At 55.0% G+C, this 23,410-nt stretch overlaps 1 protein-coding gene across 1 annotated transcript in view; it reads right to left on the bottom strand.

The window, feature by feature from the left end:
- Positions 1-23,410, bottom strand: part of shank2b (SH3 and multiple ankyrin repeat domains 2b) — a 327,734-nt gene that overhangs the window by 267,982 nt on the left and 36,342 nt on the right. The window contains exons 9-10 of the mRNA XM_030115634.1: positions 21,841-21,957; positions 4,427-4,504 (exon numbers count right to left, since the gene is read on the bottom strand). Coding sequence (XP_029971494.1) covers positions 4,427-4,504; positions 21,841-21,957 — 195 coding nt within the window. The remainder of the gene's footprint in view (positions 1-4,426; positions 4,505-21,840; positions 21,958-23,410) is intronic.

The raw sequence follows: 23,410 nt of genomic DNA, 5'->3' as shown, positions 1-23,410 counted from the left end.
TGGTGCTGATGCTGATCAGCTGACTGATCAGACTGACTGCTTACTGGGGGTTTCCATTCAAGGACCCCCCACACACACACACACACACACACACACACACACACACACACACACACACACGGACAGCAGTGTGTTGTGTGTGTGTCCACCAGAGGGCAGTAGGGGGTTTCTATTGAGCTGGTTCCACTGTCAGTGACCCAGATCGAGCTGCTCACACGTTTACAGTAGATACACACACACACACACACACACACACACACACACACACACACACACACACACACTGCTGGAGGCAGAGCCGGCAGCATTATATAAGCAATGATTCCTGGAGAACCGATACTGAAGACGCAAAGCGATGGAGGGAGGGCAGGTGTGTGAAGACACACACACACACACACACACACACACACACACACACACACACACACACACACACACACACACGCTCGCGAGGGGGAGGAGGACTTTCCCAGAATGCACTGCGGCCTCGTGTGATCTCTGGAGGAGGAAGACGGTAAAAAGTGACAGACGCCTCGTCACGTTCTCACCGACCGGAGAACCAGAGAACGACTCAATCACACCGGGTCAGGAGAAGGTCTGGTCTGGTTCTGCAGGTTCTGCGCCTCTGAGCAAGCAGGAGGAGAACGCAGGTAACAGAACGGCTCTTGTGGTTGCTCCGCCCCCACAACGCCGCTGGTCGTCGTGGAGACGGAGCGCTGAGCCCAGCGAGAACCTGAACAAGGAGGAACCCCAAGGACGGGGAACCAAAACCACCACAGAAGAAGAACAGCTGAAGGCTGAGAGACCACAAGAGAACCTGGACCTGTCCTCCAGAACCTCAACCTGTCCTCCAGAACCCAGCAGCATCTCTTTCAGCATCAGAACAGGATCCACTGGATCTCTGGACCGGATCACAGTCTGATCCACCGACTGACAACTGGTCCAGGATTTGCTCCAGGATCTGATTCAGGATTTAGTCCCTGATCTGGTCCATGAACTGATTTATGATCTGGTCTGGGACCTGATTAATGATGTAATCCAGGATCTGGTCCAGGATCTGTTTCTCTTCAAAATCTTTAAACTTCGTTAACAGCTAGCTCACATCAGGCTAACGCAGCATTAGCCCAATGATAACTCAGGATTAGTCCAATGCTAATGCAACATTAGCCCGATGCTAACACAGCAGTAGCCCGATGCTAACACCGCATTAGCCTAATCCTGACGCAGTGCTAACGGGGTCAAATATACACAGGTCCAATAACATGGCGCCTCACCATGCTAACGCAGCACTAACGCAACGCTAACACAGCCCTAACAGCCCAGTGGCTCACGAACCAGTCATACAGCAGCTGACCATGCTAACACAGAGCTAACGCTGTGTTAATGCAGTGCTAACAGCCCAGCAGCGTCCCGGCGCCCCCGGTGGCCCCTGGTGCAGGCGTCCCGGCGCCCCCGGTGGCCCCTGGTGCAGGCGTCCCGGCGCCCCCGGTGGCCCCTGGTGCAGGCGTCCCGGCGCCCCCGGTGGCCCCTGGTGCAGGCGTCCCGGCGCCCCCGGTGGCCCCTGGTGCAGGCGTCCCGGTGCCCCCTGTGGCCCCGGTGGCCCCCGGTGGCCCCCAGTGCAGGTGGTCCGGCGCCCCCTGTGGCCCCCAGTGCAGGCGGTCCGGTGCCCCCTGTGGCCCCCGGTGAAGGCGTCCCGGCGCCCCCTGGAGGCAGCGGGGGGCGGAGCTCCTGCCGTGCGGCTGCTCAACGCTCTCCGCCCACCTTCCTTTATAAATAGCGGCCGCGGCGCGGCACAGCGCAGCGCAGCGCTTCGGCCCACGCTGCAATAGAGCCAAGCCTCGGCCAATCAGGAGGCGGCAGAGACGCTCCGGCCGCTGGGATTGGCCGCCCAGCGGGGTCAGAGGTCAGGTCGGCAGGCGACCAGATGCCGGTTCACCACAGGTCCCATCAGGAAGTCAGCAGGTAGATGGTTTCAGGTGGACTGAACAGTAGAGAGAAATGCATTATGGGTAGTGAGACAAATGAAGCAGTTTGGAGTCAGAAGAAACAGACGCAGGAAGAAAGAGATGAACCTGTCTGGAGGTCAGAGGTCAGAGGAGGAGGAGGGGCTAGCCGGCTAAAGGGGCGGGACTTCTGCTCTGGGTCTGGATCAATCAGTGGCTAATTTGCTGGTTAAGTTGCTGGTTTGACACCAGACGCTCTGAGTGAGTCAGAGCCTCCTCAGCTGGAGGAGCAGCGCACAACGACCCCTGCTGGGGAGGAGGAGCAACTACAAGCTTTGCTCACACAGCACCACCTGCTGGCTGAAAGGGTTATGACAGGATTATTACAGGGAGTAGAATGCTCTATAATCTGAGGTTAGAGGAGGAAGATGCTCTATAGTCTGATGTAATAATGGACCAAAATGCAGACGGCTGTCAGAGAGAGGAGCTACCCGCTAGCTAACGATGCTAATGCTAATGCTAATCGCTGCTGCGCTGGACAGATGTTCATGTTGCTGCTGCTGAACGTCTGTCATGCTGAGTCACTTCGGGAGGGAAGAGGATGGATTAGCTAATGCTAATGCTAACGCTAGCAATGGGAGCTAATCTGTGGAAAGTAATGGGATTACTCCAGCATGTGGAGTACTCCTCCATCAGCCTCCACAGTACTGGAGCTGAGAAGTAGGTCACGTCAGGAACATGAAGTCAAACACGTGGCTCCTCCACGCAGAGCGGCCGCTCTGGACGGTAACCATGGAAACAGCAGGCAGCTGTGCTGGATGGAGCTCAGCGCTCACCGGAGTGGAACCGACACACATTCTGCCCAGACCCGGTTCTGATCCACCAGGACCCCTCTGTAGTCCACCACGAGATGAGGACACACTAATAGCCAGACCCGTTTCCACGGCGATGTACGAAGTGTATAAAGCAACATTTGCTCCAAATGTCTCTGCTGGTTAAGTTGCTGGTTACGTTGGTTAAGTTGATTAAATTGCTTGTTAAGTTGCTGGTTCAGTTGATTAAGTTGCTGGTTCGTTGGTTAAGTTGCTGGTTAAGCTGCTGGTTAGTTAGTTAGGTTACTGGTTAGTTGGTTAAGTTGCTGGTTAAGTTGCTGGTTAGTTAGTTAGGTTACTGGTTAGTTGGTTAGGTTGCTGGCTAATTGGTGAAGTTGCTGGTTAGTTGGTTAGGTTGTTGGTGAAGTTGACAGTTTTGTGGGGAAAATCTCTCTGGTCCTGTTGATATCTTGAGCAGACCTTTAGTGTGCAGCAGTACTCTGTGCAGTACTGGTACCGGTACCGGTACTGGTCCTGGTACCAGTATCGCTGCGTCCCAGTTACTGCCAGTGCTCCGGCTCTGGATCCGGTTCTGGATCCGGCTCTGGATCCGGCTCTGCCCGGTTCCTGCGGACGGGGCTCCGGGCGGGTGTGTGGGTGGAGAGAGCAGCAGATAAAGATAGCTGGAGTGAGAGAGCCGCTTTCAACACTCGTCTCCACGGCAACTCGGAGAAAACGAAGTCCGTTTCCATGGAAACGCGTCACGCCGATGGACACCCGAACCACAGCGACGATTCTGAGTTTCATCTGGGGTTCAGAGAGCTCCTATGGGGAAGCTCAGGATGCTAATGCTAATGCTAATGCTAATGCTAACACTAACTCCAGCATGTTTGAAGGAGATGTTCAGATTAATGAGGCTCCTCCCCCAGACAGCTGGAGCTCACTTACCCAGGAGAGGAACTAGTCAGGAGAGTAACTAGTTACCCATTAGAGTAACTAGTCATGAGAGTAAGTAGTCATAAGAGTAACTAGTTACCCATGAGGGTAACTAGCAGAGACCAGTACAGATCAGTACCAGCCCTGACCCTGGGTTGACCCTGACCCCTGACCCTCTTGTTTCAGAGCTGGACCCTCCAGGTCAGTGACCTCTGTCCCCCCATCTGACCCACCATGACGTGTTTTCTTGCGTCTTGTTAACCAGCCCTGTCCCCACGTCCCCTGTCCCCCGTCTCCCTGTCCCCCCCATCCCCCTGTCCCCCCGTCCCCCTGTCCCAGTCCAGTCCCTGTCTCTGGTCCAGTCCTGGTCTCTGGTCCAGTTCCGGTCTCTGGTCCAGTCCCGGTCTCTGGTTCCGTTCGGTCTCTGGTCCCATCCCGGTCTCTAGTCCAGTCCCGGTCTCTAGTCCAGTCCCGGTCTCTGGTCCCGTCCCGGTCTCTGGTCCCGTCCCGGTCTCTGGTCCAGTCCTCTCTTCCTGCTGTGTTTCAGCAGGTCCTCATTTCAACCTTTGACCCCGGAGGGAACCGCCCCGCTGTCCTGTCCGTCCAGGAAGACAGGAGGAGACAGCGGTGCCCCCGTCCCCGGATGCGGCTGGCCTGGACCGTTCCACGCTGTTGCCATGGAAACAAATGAGCCTGAGACTGAAGGAGCGGGAGGCGGGGGGGGGGGCTCCGTACCTGGAACGGACTCTGGCTGTTGAAGTTCTTCACTTCCTTGTCGGCTCCGCGGACTAGCAGGACTCTGGCACAGCTGTCCTGAGGAGACAGAACCGGGACGGGGTCAGAACCGGGATGGGGTCGGAACCGGGACGGGGTCGGAACCGGGACGGCGTTAGAACCTCGCCATCCCAGCTCCTCTGGTTCTCCCAGAGTTTGGCTCGGAGAAGAAACGGAGACGGTTCGGTTCCAGAACGCGAGTCGGCGGAGAACCGAGAGAACGGAGAGAGAACGAGAGGAAAAGAACGAGAGAACGAGTGGAAGGAGAGGAAGAGAACGAGAGGAAGAACATTTACTACCTTCAGTCAGGAACCGAGCTCCAGGAGAAGCTGAGCGGAGATCTGGTGATCCACTCAGAGAGAATGTGAGGGAGTGAGGGCGAGCAAGATAGAGGAGAACACAGAGAGAGGGAGGGAAAGAGAGGTAGAGAGAGAGGTGGTAGAGGGGGAGGTAGAGAGAGAGAGAGAGCGAGAGGGAGGGAGAGAGGGAGAGAGAGCGGTAGAGAGAGAGACAGAGAAGTAGAGTTAGAAAGAGAGAGAGCAAGAGGGAGGGAGAGGGATATATATATAAAGGGAGAGGTAGAGAGAGGTAGAGAGAGGTAGAGAGAGGAGGGTTTGGATCTCCAGCTCTTCGCCCACTCTCTGCTCCTCCTACAGGAACATCAGACTGTTTTTAGATCCTGAGGCAGCGTTACAGTCAACAGCAGTACAGTCGGCAGCGGTACAGTTGGTACAGTCGGCAGCATGGGAACAATCGGCGGCGTTACAGTCGGCAGCAGCGGTACAGCCGGCAGCAGCGCAGTCGGCAGCAGTACTGCCGGCAGCGGGACAGTCGGCTGCATTGGTACAGTCGGTAGCATCGGTACAGTCGGCAGCAGCAGTACAGTCGGCAGCAGTACAGTCGGCTGCAGCGGTACAGTTGCTGCAGTACAGTCGGCAGCAGCTTTACAGTCAACAGCGGTACCATCAGCAGCGATACAGCCGGCAGCAGTACAGTCGGCAGCAGTACTGCCGGCAGCGGGACAGTCGGCTGCATCGGTACAGTCGGCAGCAGCTTTACAGTCGGCAGTGGGCAGCGGTCCCTCTGGCCCGACTGCTGCTCCACCATCACCTCCACCTCTACGTCGGCTCCTTCAGCGTCTCGCTGTAGCATCGGAAACGTTGTTTTGACGATTTTAACGCTTTCACATTATCTTCTTTTTTTTTCCCCCCCTTGTCCTGTTCGGCAGCTGGGGTGTGCAATATTGTATGATTGTAGCCTTTTACTATCCGAACAGATTTTAATGTCAGCAGCAGGACGAGACTGAGTCTCCTCCTGCTGCTGCCTTTATTTAAAGCTGGCATCCGGCATGGCTGAGGACAGGACCGGGACGGAGACGCTCAGAGAGCAGGGACAGAAAGAGAGAGAAAGATAAAGAGAGGGAGAACGGGGGGGGGGGGGGGGGGGGGTGCACAACCTATGTACAAATTCACAATGCAAAACAGTGTTGTCGACGCACCACACGCAACCAAGAACAATCCCAAACCCCCAATCTAGACAACACCAAAACAGCCAACAACCAACACAAAAACTGACAGAACCATACATATACAAATACACACACACACACACACACACATATATATATATATATATATATATATGTGTGTATATATATATATTTTTTTGTTTTTGTTTTTATTTTTCCCCCCTGACGAACCATAGCAGTGAACAGACCAGGCCACAAAAATAAAAGGAGGTGTAGGGAAGGAAGGAAATGCAAGGACACCACAAACCTTTCTTTGTTTTTTTTTTGAGAATATAGCTAGTAGTACCTAGTAGTAACTAGTAGTAACTAGTAGTAACTAGTAGTAAACTCGGGGCGTGCATCATGAGAGGTCCACTACAGACCACCATTACTCTAACCACCACAAGAAGACAAGGTAACCCAGTATGTGAAGAGTGATTAAAGATCAACATGATCATGTGAATATGATGGTGATAGTGATGGTGATAGTGATCATGCATATATGACCTCTGACCCCTGAGAAGGCCAGAAGCAGGCCAGAGAGGCCCTCAGAGCCCAGACAGCCGGCGGTCATCACAGAGCCCGGATCCAAGCCGCCCCCCCAGGCAGACGCCCACCCTCCGGTTCAGACATGGGGCAGAGGAAAGCCCCGGTCCGGGCCCGGGCCCCGCGGAGCCACGACCGGCAGGAGCCGGCCCACACAGGCGGAGGGCCATGACCCCCCCGGGAGAACCAGCCCACACGGGCGGCTACCCACCCCAGGCCAGTACCCCCCCCCAGCACTCCGGCCACGCACCCCGAGATCCAGGGCATCAACCCCCCCCCCCCCCGCCCACCCCCCCGCCAACCCCCCGACCCGCCCCTCCCACCCTGTCTTCTCCCACCTCACTCCCCCCGCCCCAACCCAACACTCACTCACACACACACGCACGCACGCACGCACGCACGCACGCACACACGCACACACGCACACACACACACACACACACACACACACACAGTCCACCCTAACCCAAACACACTCTCATTCCCACGTCATCCAACCGTCATGTCCTGTGGGAGACCCCCCCCGGAAGGCAAGGGAACACCGAACCCCACATCCAGGCCCCCCTGCCACCCATAACCGCCGTCCCCCACCCCCAAGCCCCACCGCTGCAGACAGGTATGCACCCCCCAGAGCCAGCAGCACCCCCCAAACCACAGCCGGTCCAAACCCCAGGCCTGTGGGGAAAACAACACCCCCCCCCCACCAGAAGGAATCCAGAAACGGGGGGCCAGGAGACCCTATTAACCCCACCCCCACCCCCAGCTCGTCAGTGTTGATGGGGTATATGTTGTTTGTGATTAAAATTGAGGGACAGTAACCACAGGCCAAACGAGCAGTCCCATCTACCTGAACAGCCCCCCCCCCCCCCCCCGACGTGTGTGTTTGTATGTATTTGGTCGTGTTAGATGACTAACACCCATTGCCCACTGGCCAAAAAACCCGTTTAAACCTGCTAAGTCATGGCAGTGGGAAAGGGTTTGACCCGGGTCGTTGACCCTGCAATCGGGTCTAAGGTGGTGGTTGCTTCGTTTTGTCTCATTACTGTGAATTTGACATATTAATATTATGTTTATTCACTGTTTTTATTTTTACCAACCAATGTAACATCTTGAAGCCTCTGAGGCAGCTGTTGTTGTGATACTGGGCTGTACAAAAATAAATTGATTGATTGAATTGAATCGACCCGGTAAATTCCCAGGTGAGTGTGTAGCGGCTTTTAGTGGGAGGGACACATCCGGGAACTTACATGATGACGTCGACGCAGTGCGACTACGTTAGCGCGCTAGTTGTTGTTTCTGGACACAGCGAGAGATTTCCTTCGTCAGCATGACCCAGCAGCGGCAAGACAGCGAGACCAGAGAGCTTCCCTTATCCGTGGGGAAGAGGAGATTGGTCCACAGTAGGGACTGTGTTCTGCTGCATTGTTTACTTTCGTTTTGCTCCGTCGCGCTGATGTCATCAACATGGGACACCATCAGTGCGGGAAAACGCAGCGACATGGCTCGCCTGTAGGAGGTGAGACGCGGGTCTGCAGGCGGTGGGAAAGGAGTCTAAAAAGGCGATAGTTAGCGGGTCGCAGACACGGGAAGACCCGCTAGTTGCAGTGGGAAAGGGGTATTAATGCAATTAAGACTGAGAGGCGAGCCACTGAAGGGTGCAGTGATTGAGGCCACTTAGATGGCCCCCTCCACCCCCCCTCCACCCTCCACCCTCCACCACACCCAACCTGATAAGCCCGCCTCCCAAAGCCCTACGTGTGTGTGCATGAGAGCAGGGGAAGAGGGGGGTCCGGGGATGCCACAGCACCCCCGTCACCCAGGAGCCCCCGGATGACGGACAGGGCCAGGAGCGCCCCCCCCCCCCACCCAGGACCAGGGCGGACAGCGACCATAGCCAGAGAGCCACTGACCCAAGAAGCACACACCCATCATGCATCAGGAGGAGTGGAGGCGAGGACAGACAGGGGGCCCCGGAAGGACCCAGACCCAGGGCCCACCACCCCCAGGCCCACTGGGCCCCCCCCCCCCCACAGGGCACCACACTCTCTCCTCACATACATACCTCCAATCACCCACACATACAGACATACAAACATACTTACAGATACACACCCACACACACATACATACATGCTCACAGAAACATACTCACACATACATACACACTTACACATACACAGTCACACACATATACATACATATCCAGATACACACCCACACACTCACATACACATACATACATACCCACTCATACAAAAACATACATACATACTCACACATACACACCCACACACATATACACATGCACATACACACACACCCACCTTCCCCAACCCCCTAACTCCCACAGCCCACCATCAACACCTCCCTATCTACCCCCCCATCCACCCCACCTCCCCCGCTACCCCCCCACCCATCCACCCCGCCCCCCCTGTCCCCCACCACCACACACCACAACCCCCCACCCCGATGCCCTGGATTCCGGGGCAGCAACCAGACCCAGGGAATGCACCGACCCAGGGAGCGGCAGCACGCCCGAGCCGACCGGCCCCCCCAGCCAGGCCAACCCCCCACCCCAATGGAAGGGGACAGCCCCCAGGCACCAGGGCCCCCACCACACCCGCCCCAGGACACCCCGGCTACCCGGACATGAACCGGCACCCACCGACCCAGGCCCCCCGGACCCCCCGCCCCACTGCCGCCAGACAGCCCCAACAACCGGCGGCCCCCCCCCACCCCCAATCCAAACCAAACACGAAGACAGCCCCCAGCGAAGCCTGTGCGCTAACGCTACGTCACCTCCATTAGCCTGTGCGCTAATGCTACGTCACCTCTGTTAGCCTGTGCGCTAACGCTAAGTCACCTCCTGTCTCCAGTCCACACAGCATCTGTCTCCACTCTGCTCTCTAGCAGGTAGCATTTAGCATGTGGCTTGTAGGATGTAGCAGGGAGCAGGTAGCATTTAGCATGTAGCATGTAGCAGGTTACAGCTAGCATGTAGCATGTAGCATTTAGCATGGAGCAGGTAGTATTTAGCATGCTGCTGGTAGCATGTAGCACAGGGCTATTCAACTGGCGGCCCGGAGGCCGGATAAGGCCTGCCAAGCATGTTGGTCTGGCCCGCGGAAGATTGCCAAATAGAAAAAGTGTAGACGCTGGCGTTGCGACCCCGGTGGGTGGGAGGTCAGGGGGTGGTCTTTGTGCTCTGCCGCTGCTCCGGGTCAGGGTGACTGCTCCGTGGACCGGGATAAAAGCCAGACCGTGCACGTGCTCGGGGTGGGGGTTGTCTGCGTGGGCCGCCGCCGCCGCCTCTCTCCTCTGCTCGCTCCACCGATGGCGTCCTCCCGCGGCGCCCCGTTCCCGCTCGCCGGCTGCGGGCTCCTGCCGGCCTGATGGCAACTTCTTATTGTCTCATGCTAGCTGTTGCCAAAGCTGTCCGTCCCTGGGAGAGGGATCCCTCCATACTGTGGTTCTCCCCAAGATCTCTTCTTCTCCCACTGGGTTTCTGGAGTTCGTTCTTGCCGGATGTGAGGGTCTAAGGCGGTGGTTGCTTCATTTTGTCTCCTTACTGTGAATCTGACATATTAACATTATGCTTATTCACTGTTTTTATTTATTTATTTATGTTTTCCTGACCAATGTAACATCTTGAAGCCCTCTGAGGCAACTGTTGTGATACTGGGCTACACAAAAATAAATTGATTGATTGATTGATTGATGGCGTCCACCGTGCACTTTTCAGTTGTGTCACTGGATCTTTAGCTTACTTTATTTCATTCAACTTTTCCTTTCATTGAACGTTCCCCGGACTCTGTCTCCCTCGTTCTGTTGCGGCTCTGAGCCGGCCGTAACAGACAGAGTCAGAGTCAGAGTAGCCTTTATTGACATCGCAACTAGTTACTGAAGTTACACGTTACAACGAAATTCCTTGGGTTTTAAAGACGCCCAGGCAGCCAATTACGGCGCTCCGTCTTGAAAAAGAAACAGAGTTAAAGAAACTCAGACAGAAATTGGGGGAGGGGGAGGGGTGGTGGTAAAAAAAAGCTGCATCAGTTCAGATCTCGGTTCCAAAAGGGAGTCGTGATTAGAAGTGAGAGACCAAAAAAAGCCAACCTGCCCACAAACACAGCGAGACACGTGAGACAAGCTGCGATCAGACTGACGGATCAGCGGTCGCAGCTATAACATCAGCAACACGTCATCACCACCAGGGGGCAGCAGAGAGGTGTGGTGGAGACGTGGAGAGTGGGGGAGGGAGTGTGTGTGGCGTGTATGTTTCATTTCAGCTCATCAGTCCAGGCAGTGTGTGTGGTTTGGCCCGCCTCCCCTTTGCGCTCCAGCTGGGATGGTCGCTGCTGGACGGCCTTGAACGAAGCGGTCCAGAGGTGAAGCTGGGTTGCAGCTGAGAGAGAGAGAGAGGGAGAGAGGGAGGGTAGAGAGAGCAATCAATGTGTCCTTGAATCTTCAGGGAGATGTTTAGTCTTCCAGGGGCGCCAGACATAATCAGAAGGTCTCTTGTTTTGGTGGAAGGAGCCGTTTGACCTTCCTCTGCTCGGTTCTCCTCTTTCCAGACAGAAGCTGGTTTAACACTTTCGGCGACGGCGACATAAATCCGAAAATGTAATCATCCACAATGAGCTGGATGGACAGGGCTCCAGGCATGTGACCCCCTCCACTTCTCCCGGACGTCCATCACATACCCAGCATGCCGAGTCCCGTCCGGACAGGCAGGATCCCTGCTCCTCTGCTCTTTGTTGAAAAACTCGTATCAGTTGCGTAGAGACCAGCTGATCAGCTCCATGGTTGATATTTGGTTTGTTCAAAAAACCAAGTCCAGTGATTCCTCCAGTCAAACAGACGAGACAGAGCAGCAGAGACCAGAGGGAGGGAGGAGCGAACAGGGACGACAGAAACAGCGTCCGCCTCCTCCGAGAGCCAGCAACAGAAGACGTGGGGGCTCGTCCAATGGGACGGCGGGGTGTTTGCTCCTCTGCGTTTCGTTTTGGTCATTTTGGCTTGGTTTGTTTTTTGCGTTGATTTGGGGTTTGAGCGCGGCCGTGGGGCGGTCCTTGGCTTGGTTTTTTTGGTCTTCAGTCGGGTTTGTGCCTGCGTGCCTGGCGTTCGGGGGTGCCTCGTGACGTCGTGACCTTATTTGGATTTGTTTGCGCTCTTGGGGAGACGCGGCTGGGAGTGCGTCCCGCTTCCGGGTTTGGCGGCGCGGTAAAGGAGTTGTCATCCGTGGTTTCTGGTCTGGTCTGTTTGGGAGACGTTATGGTGAGTGTTAAACGTCTGACGCTGAGCGCTTGTTTGTGTTTGTGGTTGTGAAAGACGAGGATGATCCCTGAAGGTTCAGGCTCCGCTCTCACCAGGAGAGCAGGGACGGAGACGAGCTGCAGGCTGTAGCATCCCACTCCCACTCCCTTCCCCTCACATCGGCTCGGGGTGTGTGCACGGCGTTCTCCTCACTGCGAGCATCACGTAATTCCCACCGCCACATCTCCAGAAGACTAGGGAGGAGTCAGCCTAGGGTTTGTTTTGGTTCGGTTGTGCGGATAGCGGATATCCTCGGCTTTGTTTTCCTGGGCTGTACATCAGGTAGATGTCACTGGAGCTTCTCTGTCTCCAGGTAGGTTTGTCGGGCCGTGGAAGACGCCGTGGAAAGTTTTGTTGCGTCGCCAAGTTTTGGTAAGTTGGAGTTTTGTGATAAAAAGCAGATTTCTGCTATGGGAGGCATTATCAGGTGGATGTCGGGTGTGGATCAGGTGAGAGGAACTTTACGAACTGCTTTGATGGAGAAAGGCGTGTTGAAAGAGGAGCAGATGGTGGATCCACCTGGGGCATCAGCGGGTGCCATGTTAACTTTTGAACAGCAGAGGGAGCTGAAGAGCAGGAGGGACGTTTGGAGAGAATGGAGCTGATCGGTGGGTGAAGTGCGTCCACAGGGACCGAGTGATCCGAGGCTGGTTCCAAGGTTTATTGAGGACCCTGAGAGTTTTTTTTCTCTATTCGAGCTAGGGCTGGGCGGTATGGCAACAATTTCATATCACGGTTTTTTTTAAAAATTCATACCGGTTTCACGGTATTTGACGGTATTTTTTTTTCATGCAGAGTGTTGTTACACACATTTTCTTCCAATAAGAAAATAATGACTGCAGTTGATTGGCTTTAAATCGCCCATGTTACTGTCATAAGGACTGGATCATGTTTTTCTTCATGTCCAGATTGCGTGATTGCAATCGTTATCTCCACCCGCCGCTTGCTTTTTCCGGATACTCAGTCCCTTTAGCGAACGCGTCCTGAGTGGACGTCTGGCTGCTGCTGCAGGCTGAGCTGTGGATGTGGAGGCTGGGATCTTAGTTTGACATTCCTGGTGCTCTAAAACGTGTTTTCAGCTAAGGTGGTGAAGCTAATTGCTAGTGTTAGCACCGCCGGCTAACACTTCTGCTCGACAGCATTTGCAAAAGATAGCTGTTTGGTCCACGTCCGACCTTTTAAAACTGAAGAACTTCCAAAGCACAGACGTGACTCCTCTGTCTGGCATTAGCTCCTCTGGGTAACGGCGTGTTCTTCACTGGGAGCGCTCGCTGGCAGCAAAACACACGGCGTGTTGTTGGTGTGCAGCAGTGAAATGGGTTCCCGCTGAAACACTTTCCCGCCGCGCACGTTCCGGACGTTGTTAATGAAAAATTCATATCATAACGAAAATAAAGACCGGTATTCGGTACAAACCGGTATACCGCACAGGCCTAACGCGAGCGTGTCACACAGGCTGGGGACTGGTCGGATCCGACTGCTGTGCTGCTGTTGCAGTGTGTGCTGGTAGTAAAGCACAGCAGGCATGCTCTGTTTCGGCGCCCGGTACTCGACGGTTAAAGCTGCGGTTCTAAAAGCTGACGAACTGGTTCCCGAGGCGTACAGGCGTTTCCGTGGAGCGACACGGGGTGAGAAGTCGCACTTGGAGTTTCTGCGTGTCTTGGTGTCAGATTTTGACGGCTGGTTCTCTTCAGCAGGCGTGGAAACCAGGGAGGATCTGCGTGAACTGATTTTGTTGGAACAATTCAAGAATTCAGTGTCTGAGCAGATTGGCGTTTATGTCGGTGAGCGTGGAGCGACGTCTGCGGCAGAGGCGGCTGCTCTGCCGGATGATCACCGTCCCATTCACCGGGCCAAACGGGCGATTCTGGCTGCCGTGACAAATTTAAAAGGTCGGATGGAGCAGAGTTTAAGACGGGTCGTGCTCGTGACTCTGATCAGATCTGCAATTATTGTCACAAGTGTGGGCTCTGGAAGAAGGATTGTTTTACAAAAGTCTGGTTTGAAATCTGCATCTTCTAAGCCTGTGATGTGTGCTGCGTCTGCGGTTGGTCCTGGTTCTTCGGAGGCTGCCACTGAGGTTCCCACCAAACATCTGACGTCAGGAAGGCGTGCAGATCAGGTCATTATTGGGTCGGTCAGTCAAAGACCAAATCTAGACGTCCGCAGAACGTACAAAATGGATCCAAGATTCAGACGTCATGATTGGACCTTTTTTTGACGTCATAATGACCAGCTGTATTCAGCCGACCTTAAACGTTGAAATTTAGTTGAAATAATGTCAGTTGATGAAAAATGTTAATTCAAGGTCAAAACAACGTCGACACTACATGGTTGAAGTTGTGTCGTAAACTCACTGTGGATTCAACATTGAAATATGAACATTTTTTAGATGTGTATGTAATCGTCAGTATTTTTAAAATCGTGACTTCTAAAAATTTTGTTGAAATATGTCAGTGGAAAAATGTTATTTCAACATCCAGACACGTTGATAAATTTACCATTGAAAAAGTGTTTATGTGAATGTTAACCCCGCCTTGTATTTCTTCATCTTTGAGTCCGTTTGTTTTCATTGTCTCATAAATATAGAATGATGTCTAATAAAAGAGCCGCCCAAGCGGTTAAATTTAGTTCGTATTTTCATCAAATTGTGAACTTTGGTGAAACACAAAACAAACATCTTTAAAACCACCACTTTGTCTCGTGTGTATCGCACTGTATTTCAGGATAAGTAGTTTTATGCAAACCAGTGGTCACCCTCCCGTTTACAGATTAAATACACAGTAAACTTAAAGCTCAGCAGGTGAGGCTGAGGATCGCTGAACAGTAAGTCGTGAGTTTGAAACCCGTGTTTTACCCAGCTGTAATGAAATGCTTAAATGACAGAAAGACCTGAACCTCAGACTGCAAGCCCAGTGGTTAGACTGTGGTCAATTTAATTTATAATTGTCTGCACTTTTGCTGCTGTACTGCTCAGTTTAACTAAAACCACCTCTGCATTGGAGGTCGGCACGGCGGCAGATTCGGACCTCCATATGACGTCCAAAAAAGACGTAATAAAAACTTTCATTCTGCACCTCCAGAAGACCTGACTTGGAGGTCAAAAAATTACGTTAATTATGATCACACTGCGCAGTGGGCTGCTCGTCATTGCTGAGGGCCTGGTCTCTCTGGTGGGCAGCAGAGCGTGAGGATCTTGCGTGACACCGGCTCGGTTGATTCCTTCGTCATCGCTTCTGTGTTACCGTTTTCTGAAAAACGCTCTCTTGGCTCTCGTGTTCCTGTAGTGGGTCTGGGCAGGAGTGTTCTGAGTGTGCCACGGCATAGGATGGTGCTTGACTGTGTTTTCTTTCAGGGTGAGGTCTCCATGGTGTCCGTCCAGCATCACCAGTGGACGGAGTAGCTCTGGTTCTGGGGAATGAGGCTGCCGGTAGCAGAGTGGCTGGTGTTCCTCCTCCAGTCAGAGTCGTCAGTGAACCAGGAGAACGATGCACTCATGAGGATGACGTTCAGCTGCCTGGAGCCCTCTGGGCTTGTGTGGTCACTGGGTCAAAGAGGAGTGTCAACACGGTCGGAGATGACGATCCTGTGGATGATTTTGCGCTGCCTGTTGCTCCGTGGTCCGTTTCTGGCAGTGAGCTGGTGAAGCAGCAGGAGGCGAGTGGCACCTTCAGGGGCTGCTGGATCGGGTCGGTTTTCCTGAGGTTAGAAGCCGTTCTCATCGTTACTTTTTGAACTTATGAGAAAATGGACGTCTCAGTTTGAAGGATTTGTGGGGGAACCTGTTTACCAAGTTGTTGCGGCAGTGCAGTTTCGTAGGATCATAGCATTGCCACCATCTCTGTCAGGTGCTAGATACCTGCTGACTGATGTGCCAGAGTGCACGGTATCCATCCGCCTACCCTCTGCGCAGCATCACAGCTAAGTCTGTGGTCCGTGCTTTGTCGCAGTTCATCTCTATTTTTGGATTGCCTCGTGTCGTTCAGTCCGACCAAGGGTCTAATTTTGGTTTAAAACTGTTTGACCAGGTCCCGAAGATGTTAAAGATAAAACATAACTTCTCTTCTGCCTATCAAGCTCAGAGTCAGGGAGCTTTGGAGAGGTCTCATCAAACGCTCTAGTCAATGCTGCGTTCTCTTTGTGTCCAGATGCAGGCGGCTGGGAGGAGGCGTGGCCCTGGGTGCTGCCTGCTGCTCGTGAGGTGGTTCAAGAAGGCACCGGGTTTAGCCCAATGATCTCGTCTTCAGTCACAGGGCTCGGGGCCCCTGGCGCTTTGCAGGACAACTGGAAAGACTCTGATCCTCCGAGGAACTTGATCGATTTCGTCAGTGGCTTCAGGTGTCGACTGCACATGGCTCAGAGCAGCTAAGAAGAAGTTAGCTGGTGTCCAGGGGAAAATGGAGACTCGCTATGATGCGCGGGCAGTTCACCGGGATTTTGTGCCGGGAGACCAGGTTGTTGCTCTCTTGCCTTTAATTTCATCTCCATTTCAGGCCAAGTTTTCGGGTCCGTATACGGTGGTGGAAAAGTGCTCCGATCTGGATTATTTGATCTCAACTCCAGAGCGTAGAGCTAAAACTCGGCTTTGTCAGGTCGACTCATTGAAACCTTTCTTCTCTCCAGACACCAGGTTGCAACGGGGGGAAACCGTCGGAAGCTCGTCCTCGGTGTGTGGCTTCGGCTTCAGAGCCGGGGCCGGGGATCCGCCTGAGCCGGATGAGGCTGCGGCGTCTGGGAGACTGAGGAACAGTGGATCGTTGAAACAGACAGTTCTTTGGCTTATCTGCATCCGCGTAAACGCACTCCGGTTGTTGGCTTGATTAAGGAGTTCCTGTCTTTTGGTGACATTCCGTCGTGTACCACCTTGATTCAACATGACATTGATGTCGGCGGTTCACCACCAATTAGGCAGAGATTTACAGGGTAGATCCTGAGAGGCGGAGGCAGCTCCAAGCTGAAGTTTGTTACATGGTGAAAAATTAAACTGCAGAGCCGTCGGACTCTCGCTGGGCCTCACTGTGGGTACTGGAGCCAAAGCCTGATAGCAGGCCACGCTTCTGCACTGACTTCCGAAAAGTCAACGCAGTGTCCAGGAATGCGCCGGCGACTTTCCAGCGCTTGATGAATGGAGTTGTCAGCAGTCTAGATGGTAGCGCCGTTTACCTTGATGACCTGGTCGTGTACTCTGATACATGGGAAGAGCACCTGCCTCGTGAGCGAGCTGTTTTTGTCCGGTTGGCGGAAGCTCGGCTAACCGTAAATCTAGCAAAGTGTGTGTGTGTGTGTGTGTGTGTGTGTGTGTGTGTGTGTGTGTGTGTGTGTGTGAGGCGTCTGTCGTCTGTCTGGGTCGTGTTGTTGGTCAGGCGGTTCGGCCAGTGAGAGCAAAGGTCGAGGCCATAGATAAGTTCCCACAGCCCAAGACTAAGAAAGAGCTGATACCTTTTCTCAGGATGGTGGGATATTATCGCTGCTTTTGTTTGAACTTTTCAACTGTTGCTGCACCTCTGGCAGACCTGCTGAAAGCTAACGCTAGGTATGTGTGGTGGCCTGTGGCTCAGAAAGCTTTGGAGCGGGTCCAGGGCCTGCTCTGCCATGCTCCTGTTTTGGCGGCCCTCGGTGGGACGGGGTTCAGGTCGGGCTGGAGCAGCGTTGCTGCAGGCAGATGGCGCAGGGCGTAACCGGCCAGTGTGCTTCTTTTTTAGGAAGTTCAATCGTCACCAGCTGAACTATTCTGTCATTGAGAAGGAGACCCTGGCACTCGTGCGGGCCCTGCACCACTTCGACGTCGATGTGGGGGGGTGGTCCGGTGGTCTGGTACTCGGACCATAACCCGCTCACCTTCCTCGGTGACCTGCAGTCCCCGAACCAGCGGCGGATGCGATTGGTCCTTGTCCTCCAGTCCTACACGCTGGAGATCAGACACATGAAAGGCCGTGACGATGTCGTTGCTGACGGGTGGGCCCAGCTCCCTGCAGGTGACTGGGTGGGCCGGCTCCCTGCAGGTGACTGGGTGGGCCGGCTCCCTGCAGGTGACTGGGTGGGCCGGCTCCCTGCAGGTGACTGGGCCGGCTCCCTGCAGGTGACTGGGCCAGCTCCCTGCAGGTGACTGGGTGGGCCGGCTCCCTGCAGGTGACTGGGTGGGCCGGCTCCCTGCAGGTGACGGGGTGGGCCGGCTCCCTGCAGGTGACGGGGTGGGCCGGCTCCCTCCAAGTGCCGGGGTGGGCCGGCTCCCTGCAGGTGACGGGGTCGGCCGGCTCCCTCCAGGTGACTGGGTGGGCCGGCTCCCTCCAGGTGACGGGGTCGGCCGGCTCCCTGCAGGTGACGGGGTGGGCCGGCTCCCTGCAGGTGACTGGGCCGGCTCCCTCCAGGTGACGGGGTCGGCCGGCTCCCTGCAGGTGACTGGGTGGGCCGGCTCCCTGCAGGTGACTGGGTGGGCCGGCTCCCTGCAGGTGACTGGGTGGGCCGGCTCCCTGCAGGTGACGGGGTGGGCCGGCTCCCTGCAGGTGGGCCGGCTCCCTGCAGGTGACGGGGTGGGCCGGCTCCCTGCAGGTGACGGGGTGGGCCGGCTGACGCGCCTCTGAGGTCCTTCCACTCAGCCGAGAATTGGGGTTGTTCTGACCCCGGGTCGGTGGGAGGTTAGGGGGAGTGGTCTGTTGTGCTCTGCCGCTGCTCCTGCCTCTCCACTCTGTACAGCTGCTCCGGGTCAGGGTGCCTGCTGCGTGGACCGGGATAAGGGTCAGCGCTGCGCCACGCGGCGCCACGCTGCGCCGTGCAGGTCGCAGCCCTCACGCAGCGCTGACGCACCCATTGAAGCCAATGAAGTGGCAGGCGGAGCGCCCACTGCCTGCTGGGCTGTGTGGAGACCGCTCTCCGCACCACGCCGGTCCAGGTCTATTTTCGCCGGAGGCGCGGTGGAGCCAGAGTCAACTACCCATCATGTCAAAGCGGCAACAGGAAACCAGAAGAGAGCAACATCCGCTTTATCGAAAAAATTACTACATAAGTTGACTTTTTTTTATTCCGAGGCATATTATTTATATAAATATCTATACAGATTACTGCTGAAGTGGTCACACATGTTTTTACATGTAAATAAAAGCGTAAATATACACTTTCATGGATGAGTGTTTTACTCTGAAACCTGAACACGCTCTGGTCGCAAAACAAAGTCAGGAGCCTGACCTGACCTCTTGACCCCTCAGTGACCTCAACAGGCGTCTTTCAGAGCCGCTGGCAGGACGTCCTGCTGGACCAACCACAGCTGGAGGGCCACATCCAGATGTTCGCCAGAAGGAGCTTCTCATCCAGATGTTTCAGTGAAGGAGTCATCCAGATGTTCTGTGGAGGTGAGAAGCTTCTCGTTGCTCTTCCTGCTTCAGGATCAGGCTCTGAACGCTGCTGCAGTTCTGCTGTGGGCCACTAGAGGGAGCTGCTGCACGTCACCAGAAGCAGAGAACAGTCTGCTGTCAACATGAGGCTCCCGGCAGCTGACAGAAGGGGGACCGGGGGGTCCGGGGCGACCGGGGGGAGCGGGGGGATCTGGGGGGGTCCGGGGGGCCCAGGGGGGGCACACAGAGACCGGCTCCAGAGACTGGAATGTCACCACGTTGGGGGGAGGGCTGAGCCTGTGAGGGAGGTTTAGAGGAACCAGCTGGAGCCGGCCTGTCAGGTTCACCTGGACTCTGGAACCTGACCCCTCCAGAACCCCACCCCTCCAGAACCCCAGCCCTCCAGAACCCGACTGATCCAGAACCCCAGCCCTCCACAACCCGACCGATCCAGAACCCCACCCCTCCAGAACCCGACCGATCCAGAACCCCACCCCTCTAGAACCCCAGCCCTCCACAACCCGACTGATCCAGAACCCCAGCCCTCCAGAACCCGACCGATCCAGAACCCCACCCCTCCAGAACCCCAGCCCTCCACAACCCGACCGATCCAGAACCCCACCCCTCCAGAACCCGACCGATCCAGAACCCGACCGATCCAGAACCCGACCGATCCAGAACCCCACCCCTCCAGAACCCGACCGATCCAGAACCCAAGCCATCCAGAGGAGCTGAACACGTGATCATTTTAATGGACAGAATTTCTAGGAGCAGCCAGGAGCCAGAGGGGGTCTGGTTCAGGGACCAGGGGCCAGAGGGGGTCTGGTTCAGGGACCAGGGGCCAGAGGGGGTCTGGTTCAGGGACCAGGGGCCAGAGGGGGTCTGGTTCAGGGACCCGGGGCCAGAGGGGGTCTGGTTCAGGGACCAGGGGCCAGAGGGGGTCTGGTTCAGGGACCAGGGGCCAGAGGGGATCTGGTTCAGGGACCAGGGGCCAGAGGGGGTCTGGTTCAGGGACCCGGGGCCAGAGGGGGTCTGGTTCAGGGACCAGGGGCCAGAGGGGGTCTGGTTCAGGGACCAGGGGCCAGAGGGGGTCTGGTTCAGGGACCAGGGGCCAGAGGGGGTCTGGTTCAGGGACCAGGGGCCAGAGGGGGTCTGGTTCAGGGACCCGGGGACAGAGGGGGTCTGGTTCAGGGACCAGGGACCAGAGGGGATCTGGTTCAGGGACCAGGAGGGAGAGGGGGTCCGGTTCAGGGACCAGGAGCCAGAGGGGGTCTGGTTCAGGGACCAGGGGCCAGAGGGGGTCTGGTTCAGGGACCAGGGGCCAGAGGGGATCTGGTTCAGGGACCAGGGGCCAGAGGGGGTCTGGTTCAGGGACCAGGGGCCAGAGGGGGTCTGGTTCAGGGACCCGGGGCCAGAGGGGGTCTGGTTCAGGGACCAGGGGCCAGAGGGGATCTGGTTCAGGGACCAGGGGCCAGAGGGAGTCTGGTTCAGGGACCAGGGGCCAAAGGGAGTCTGGTTCAGGGACCAGGAGCCAGAGGAGGGTCTGGTTAAGGGAGCAGGGTGGAGGAGAGACTGACAGGAGGGTGGAGCTAGATCACCAGGGGAGGAGCTATGTCACTAGGGGGAGGAGCTACATCACTAGGGGGAGGAGCTACATCACCAGGGGGAGGAGCTATGTCACTAGGGGGAGGAGCTACATCACTAGGGGGAGGAGTTGCATCGCCAGGGCTTTGGTTGCTCGTTTCAGGTTTCAAAAAGGGGCGGAGCTAAAGTGTGTTTTCAGGAAAAACAACTTCCTGTGGACGGGCCGCCTGATGAGACACTGACGTCCTGTTTACACCACGACGGTCCCAGTGAGAACACATTCCAGGTTTCCATGGATACGGCAGGAACACTGAAAACCAGGCAGTTGTCCGGTTGGTCCACCAGATGGAGCTGCTTGCTTCAGTAACGACACCAGAGAACATTACACTGGAGGACTGAGTCCAGGAGAACCCGGACCAGAACCAGAACCTGGACCAGGTCCAGAGCTTCAGAATTGTTTTGTTTGCCCGTTTCCATGGAGACGGTCTCAGTGGTGTTTTCAGAGGAGCAGAGTTCCTGTCTCGCTGTCTCTTAAACTCTGACCTGGACATGACCCCGTGACCTCGGAGGGGTGTGTGTGTGTGTGTGTGTGTGTGTGTTCTTGTATTTCTATCCTTGTCGGGGCCAAATGTCCCCACAAGGATAGCAAAACGTGGAACGACGTGCCTTGTGGGGACCTTTTTCCGGTCCTAAGTAGGAGAAACAGTGTTTTCTTGACCATGTTGTTGTTACTGAAAAAAGTAAAAGTGCAAAAAAACATTTCTTTAGGGTTAGGCTTTGTTGTGGTGTGGGTTAGGGTTAGGGTCAGGGTCAGGGTTAGGGGCTAGACATGAATGGGAGTCAATGGACGGTCCCCACGAGGATAGAAATACGAGACTGTGCGTGTGTGTGCGTGTGTGTGTGTTTGTGCGCGTGTGTGTTTTTGTTTGTGTGTGTCTGTGTGTGTTTGAGCATGTGTGTGTGTGTGTGTGTGTGTGTGTGTGCCTGTGCATGTGTGTGTGTGTTTGTGCGTGTGTGTTTTTGTTTGTGTGTGTCTGTGTGTGTTTGCGCATGTGTGTGTGTCTGTGTGTGTGTGTGTGTGTGAGAGACGCCCTCACCTGGTTGTACAGGGCGCAGACGTGCAGCGCCGTGTTCCCCGAGGCGTTCTGGGCGCTCATGTCGGCTCCGTAGAACAGCAGATGTTCCAGATGCTGCACGTGACCGTGACGACAGGCCTGCACACACACACACACACACACACACACACACACACACACACACACACACACACACACACACACACACACACACACACACACACACACACACACACACACACACACAGAGCTCAGAGTGTGTGCATTGCCGCGGCGGACCAGCAGGGGTCAGTGCTCTGCAGGTTCCGGATCAGAAGACAGTCCAGGCTCAGAAGGTTTCCCAGCATACCTCACTGCAACACTCGGCAGGCCGCCGGGTTTCTCTGTGACTGAGGCTGTGTTCAAACTGCATACTTACCTACTACTCACACTACCTCATTGAGTATGCAGAGCGTTCACACTGGCAGTGTGCGGTTGGTGAGTCAGCGAGAAGTTCCCGGGTGCATACTGCATTCACCAGAAATGTTGAGTACACACAAGGCCGGATTAACCATTAGGGCAACTGGGCAATTGCCCAGGGGCCCGAGACCTACAGGGGCGCACGGCGGTAGCCGCATAACCAGAGCAGAGGCGTGACTTACGGAGGGTCGGTGGGTTATGAAAACCCTCGGGCCCTCTTGTGGTGAAATCCACTGCCGAGGATTTTTGTTTGTTTGTTTAAATCCGAGGCGGAATGAGCAGCAGCTGCTTCTCTCCGGCCAGAGGCGCCGCTACACATGGGGCCCGAGCTGGAGGGGGCCCCGAGGGACGGCTGACATCAGTTAATTTCAATGACAGATTTAAGGTGCTACTCTAGACGCTGCAACCAAATGTCGTGTTGAAAACCCCCCTCATGGGGCCCTTTCCGAGTGCTCAGCGGTTAGTTGCTGGTAGGAGGGCCCCGACAGACGACGGATATCAGCGACACAGCTTGAAATCCCCGGGATAATTTACAATGACACATCGGGAACCTACCGAATGGGGCCCCACGACTACCAGGCCTGCATCAACGTGATGCTTTACATGCAGTCAATATTTGCACTTCATGCCACTAGGTGTGCTGTTTGCATGTTCAACCTTATTTTACACAGACACCACAGAAGAAGAAGGGCCCCTGAAGTGCAGCCTCTCTGCATGTTGTGAGAAAAAGCGGCAGGACGTGGGGAAATGTTCAATGATGCGATGCAGCGGTTTTTCAGTAAAAGAGAAGTTAACTTGTTACTCTTGTTGTAACCGGATTGAACCGATAAAAAGTGCTTGTAAACAATAACGGTCCACATGTCCCGGGCTGTATGTCTGCACTTATGAGCATTTCCCATACATTTGTTAACTCGTGATTATTATTATTATTATTATTATTATTTACTGCGAAATTGCACTTAAGAAACATGGACATGTTAAAATAATTGTTGCTCTTAGAGTTCTGAACTCGTCCTTTTTCTTGTTGTGAGAGTGACTGTTTATGTGGTGTCATGAAAATGCTTTGAGCATTTTCAGGCAAATTGATGATTATTTCAGATTTTATCTTTTTTTTTTTGTCCATGAACTGTGA

The sequence above is a fragment of the Salarias fasciatus genome, chromosome 1, assembly GCF_902148845.1.
Source record: "Salarias fasciatus chromosome 1, fSalaFa1.1, whole genome shotgun sequence".
Classification (NCBI taxonomy): domain Eukaryota; kingdom Metazoa; phylum Chordata; class Actinopteri; order Blenniiformes; family Blenniidae; genus Salarias; species Salarias fasciatus.
The sequence above is the reverse complement of the archived record's forward strand: the minus strand, read 5'-3'. Positions and strand labels throughout refer to the sequence as shown.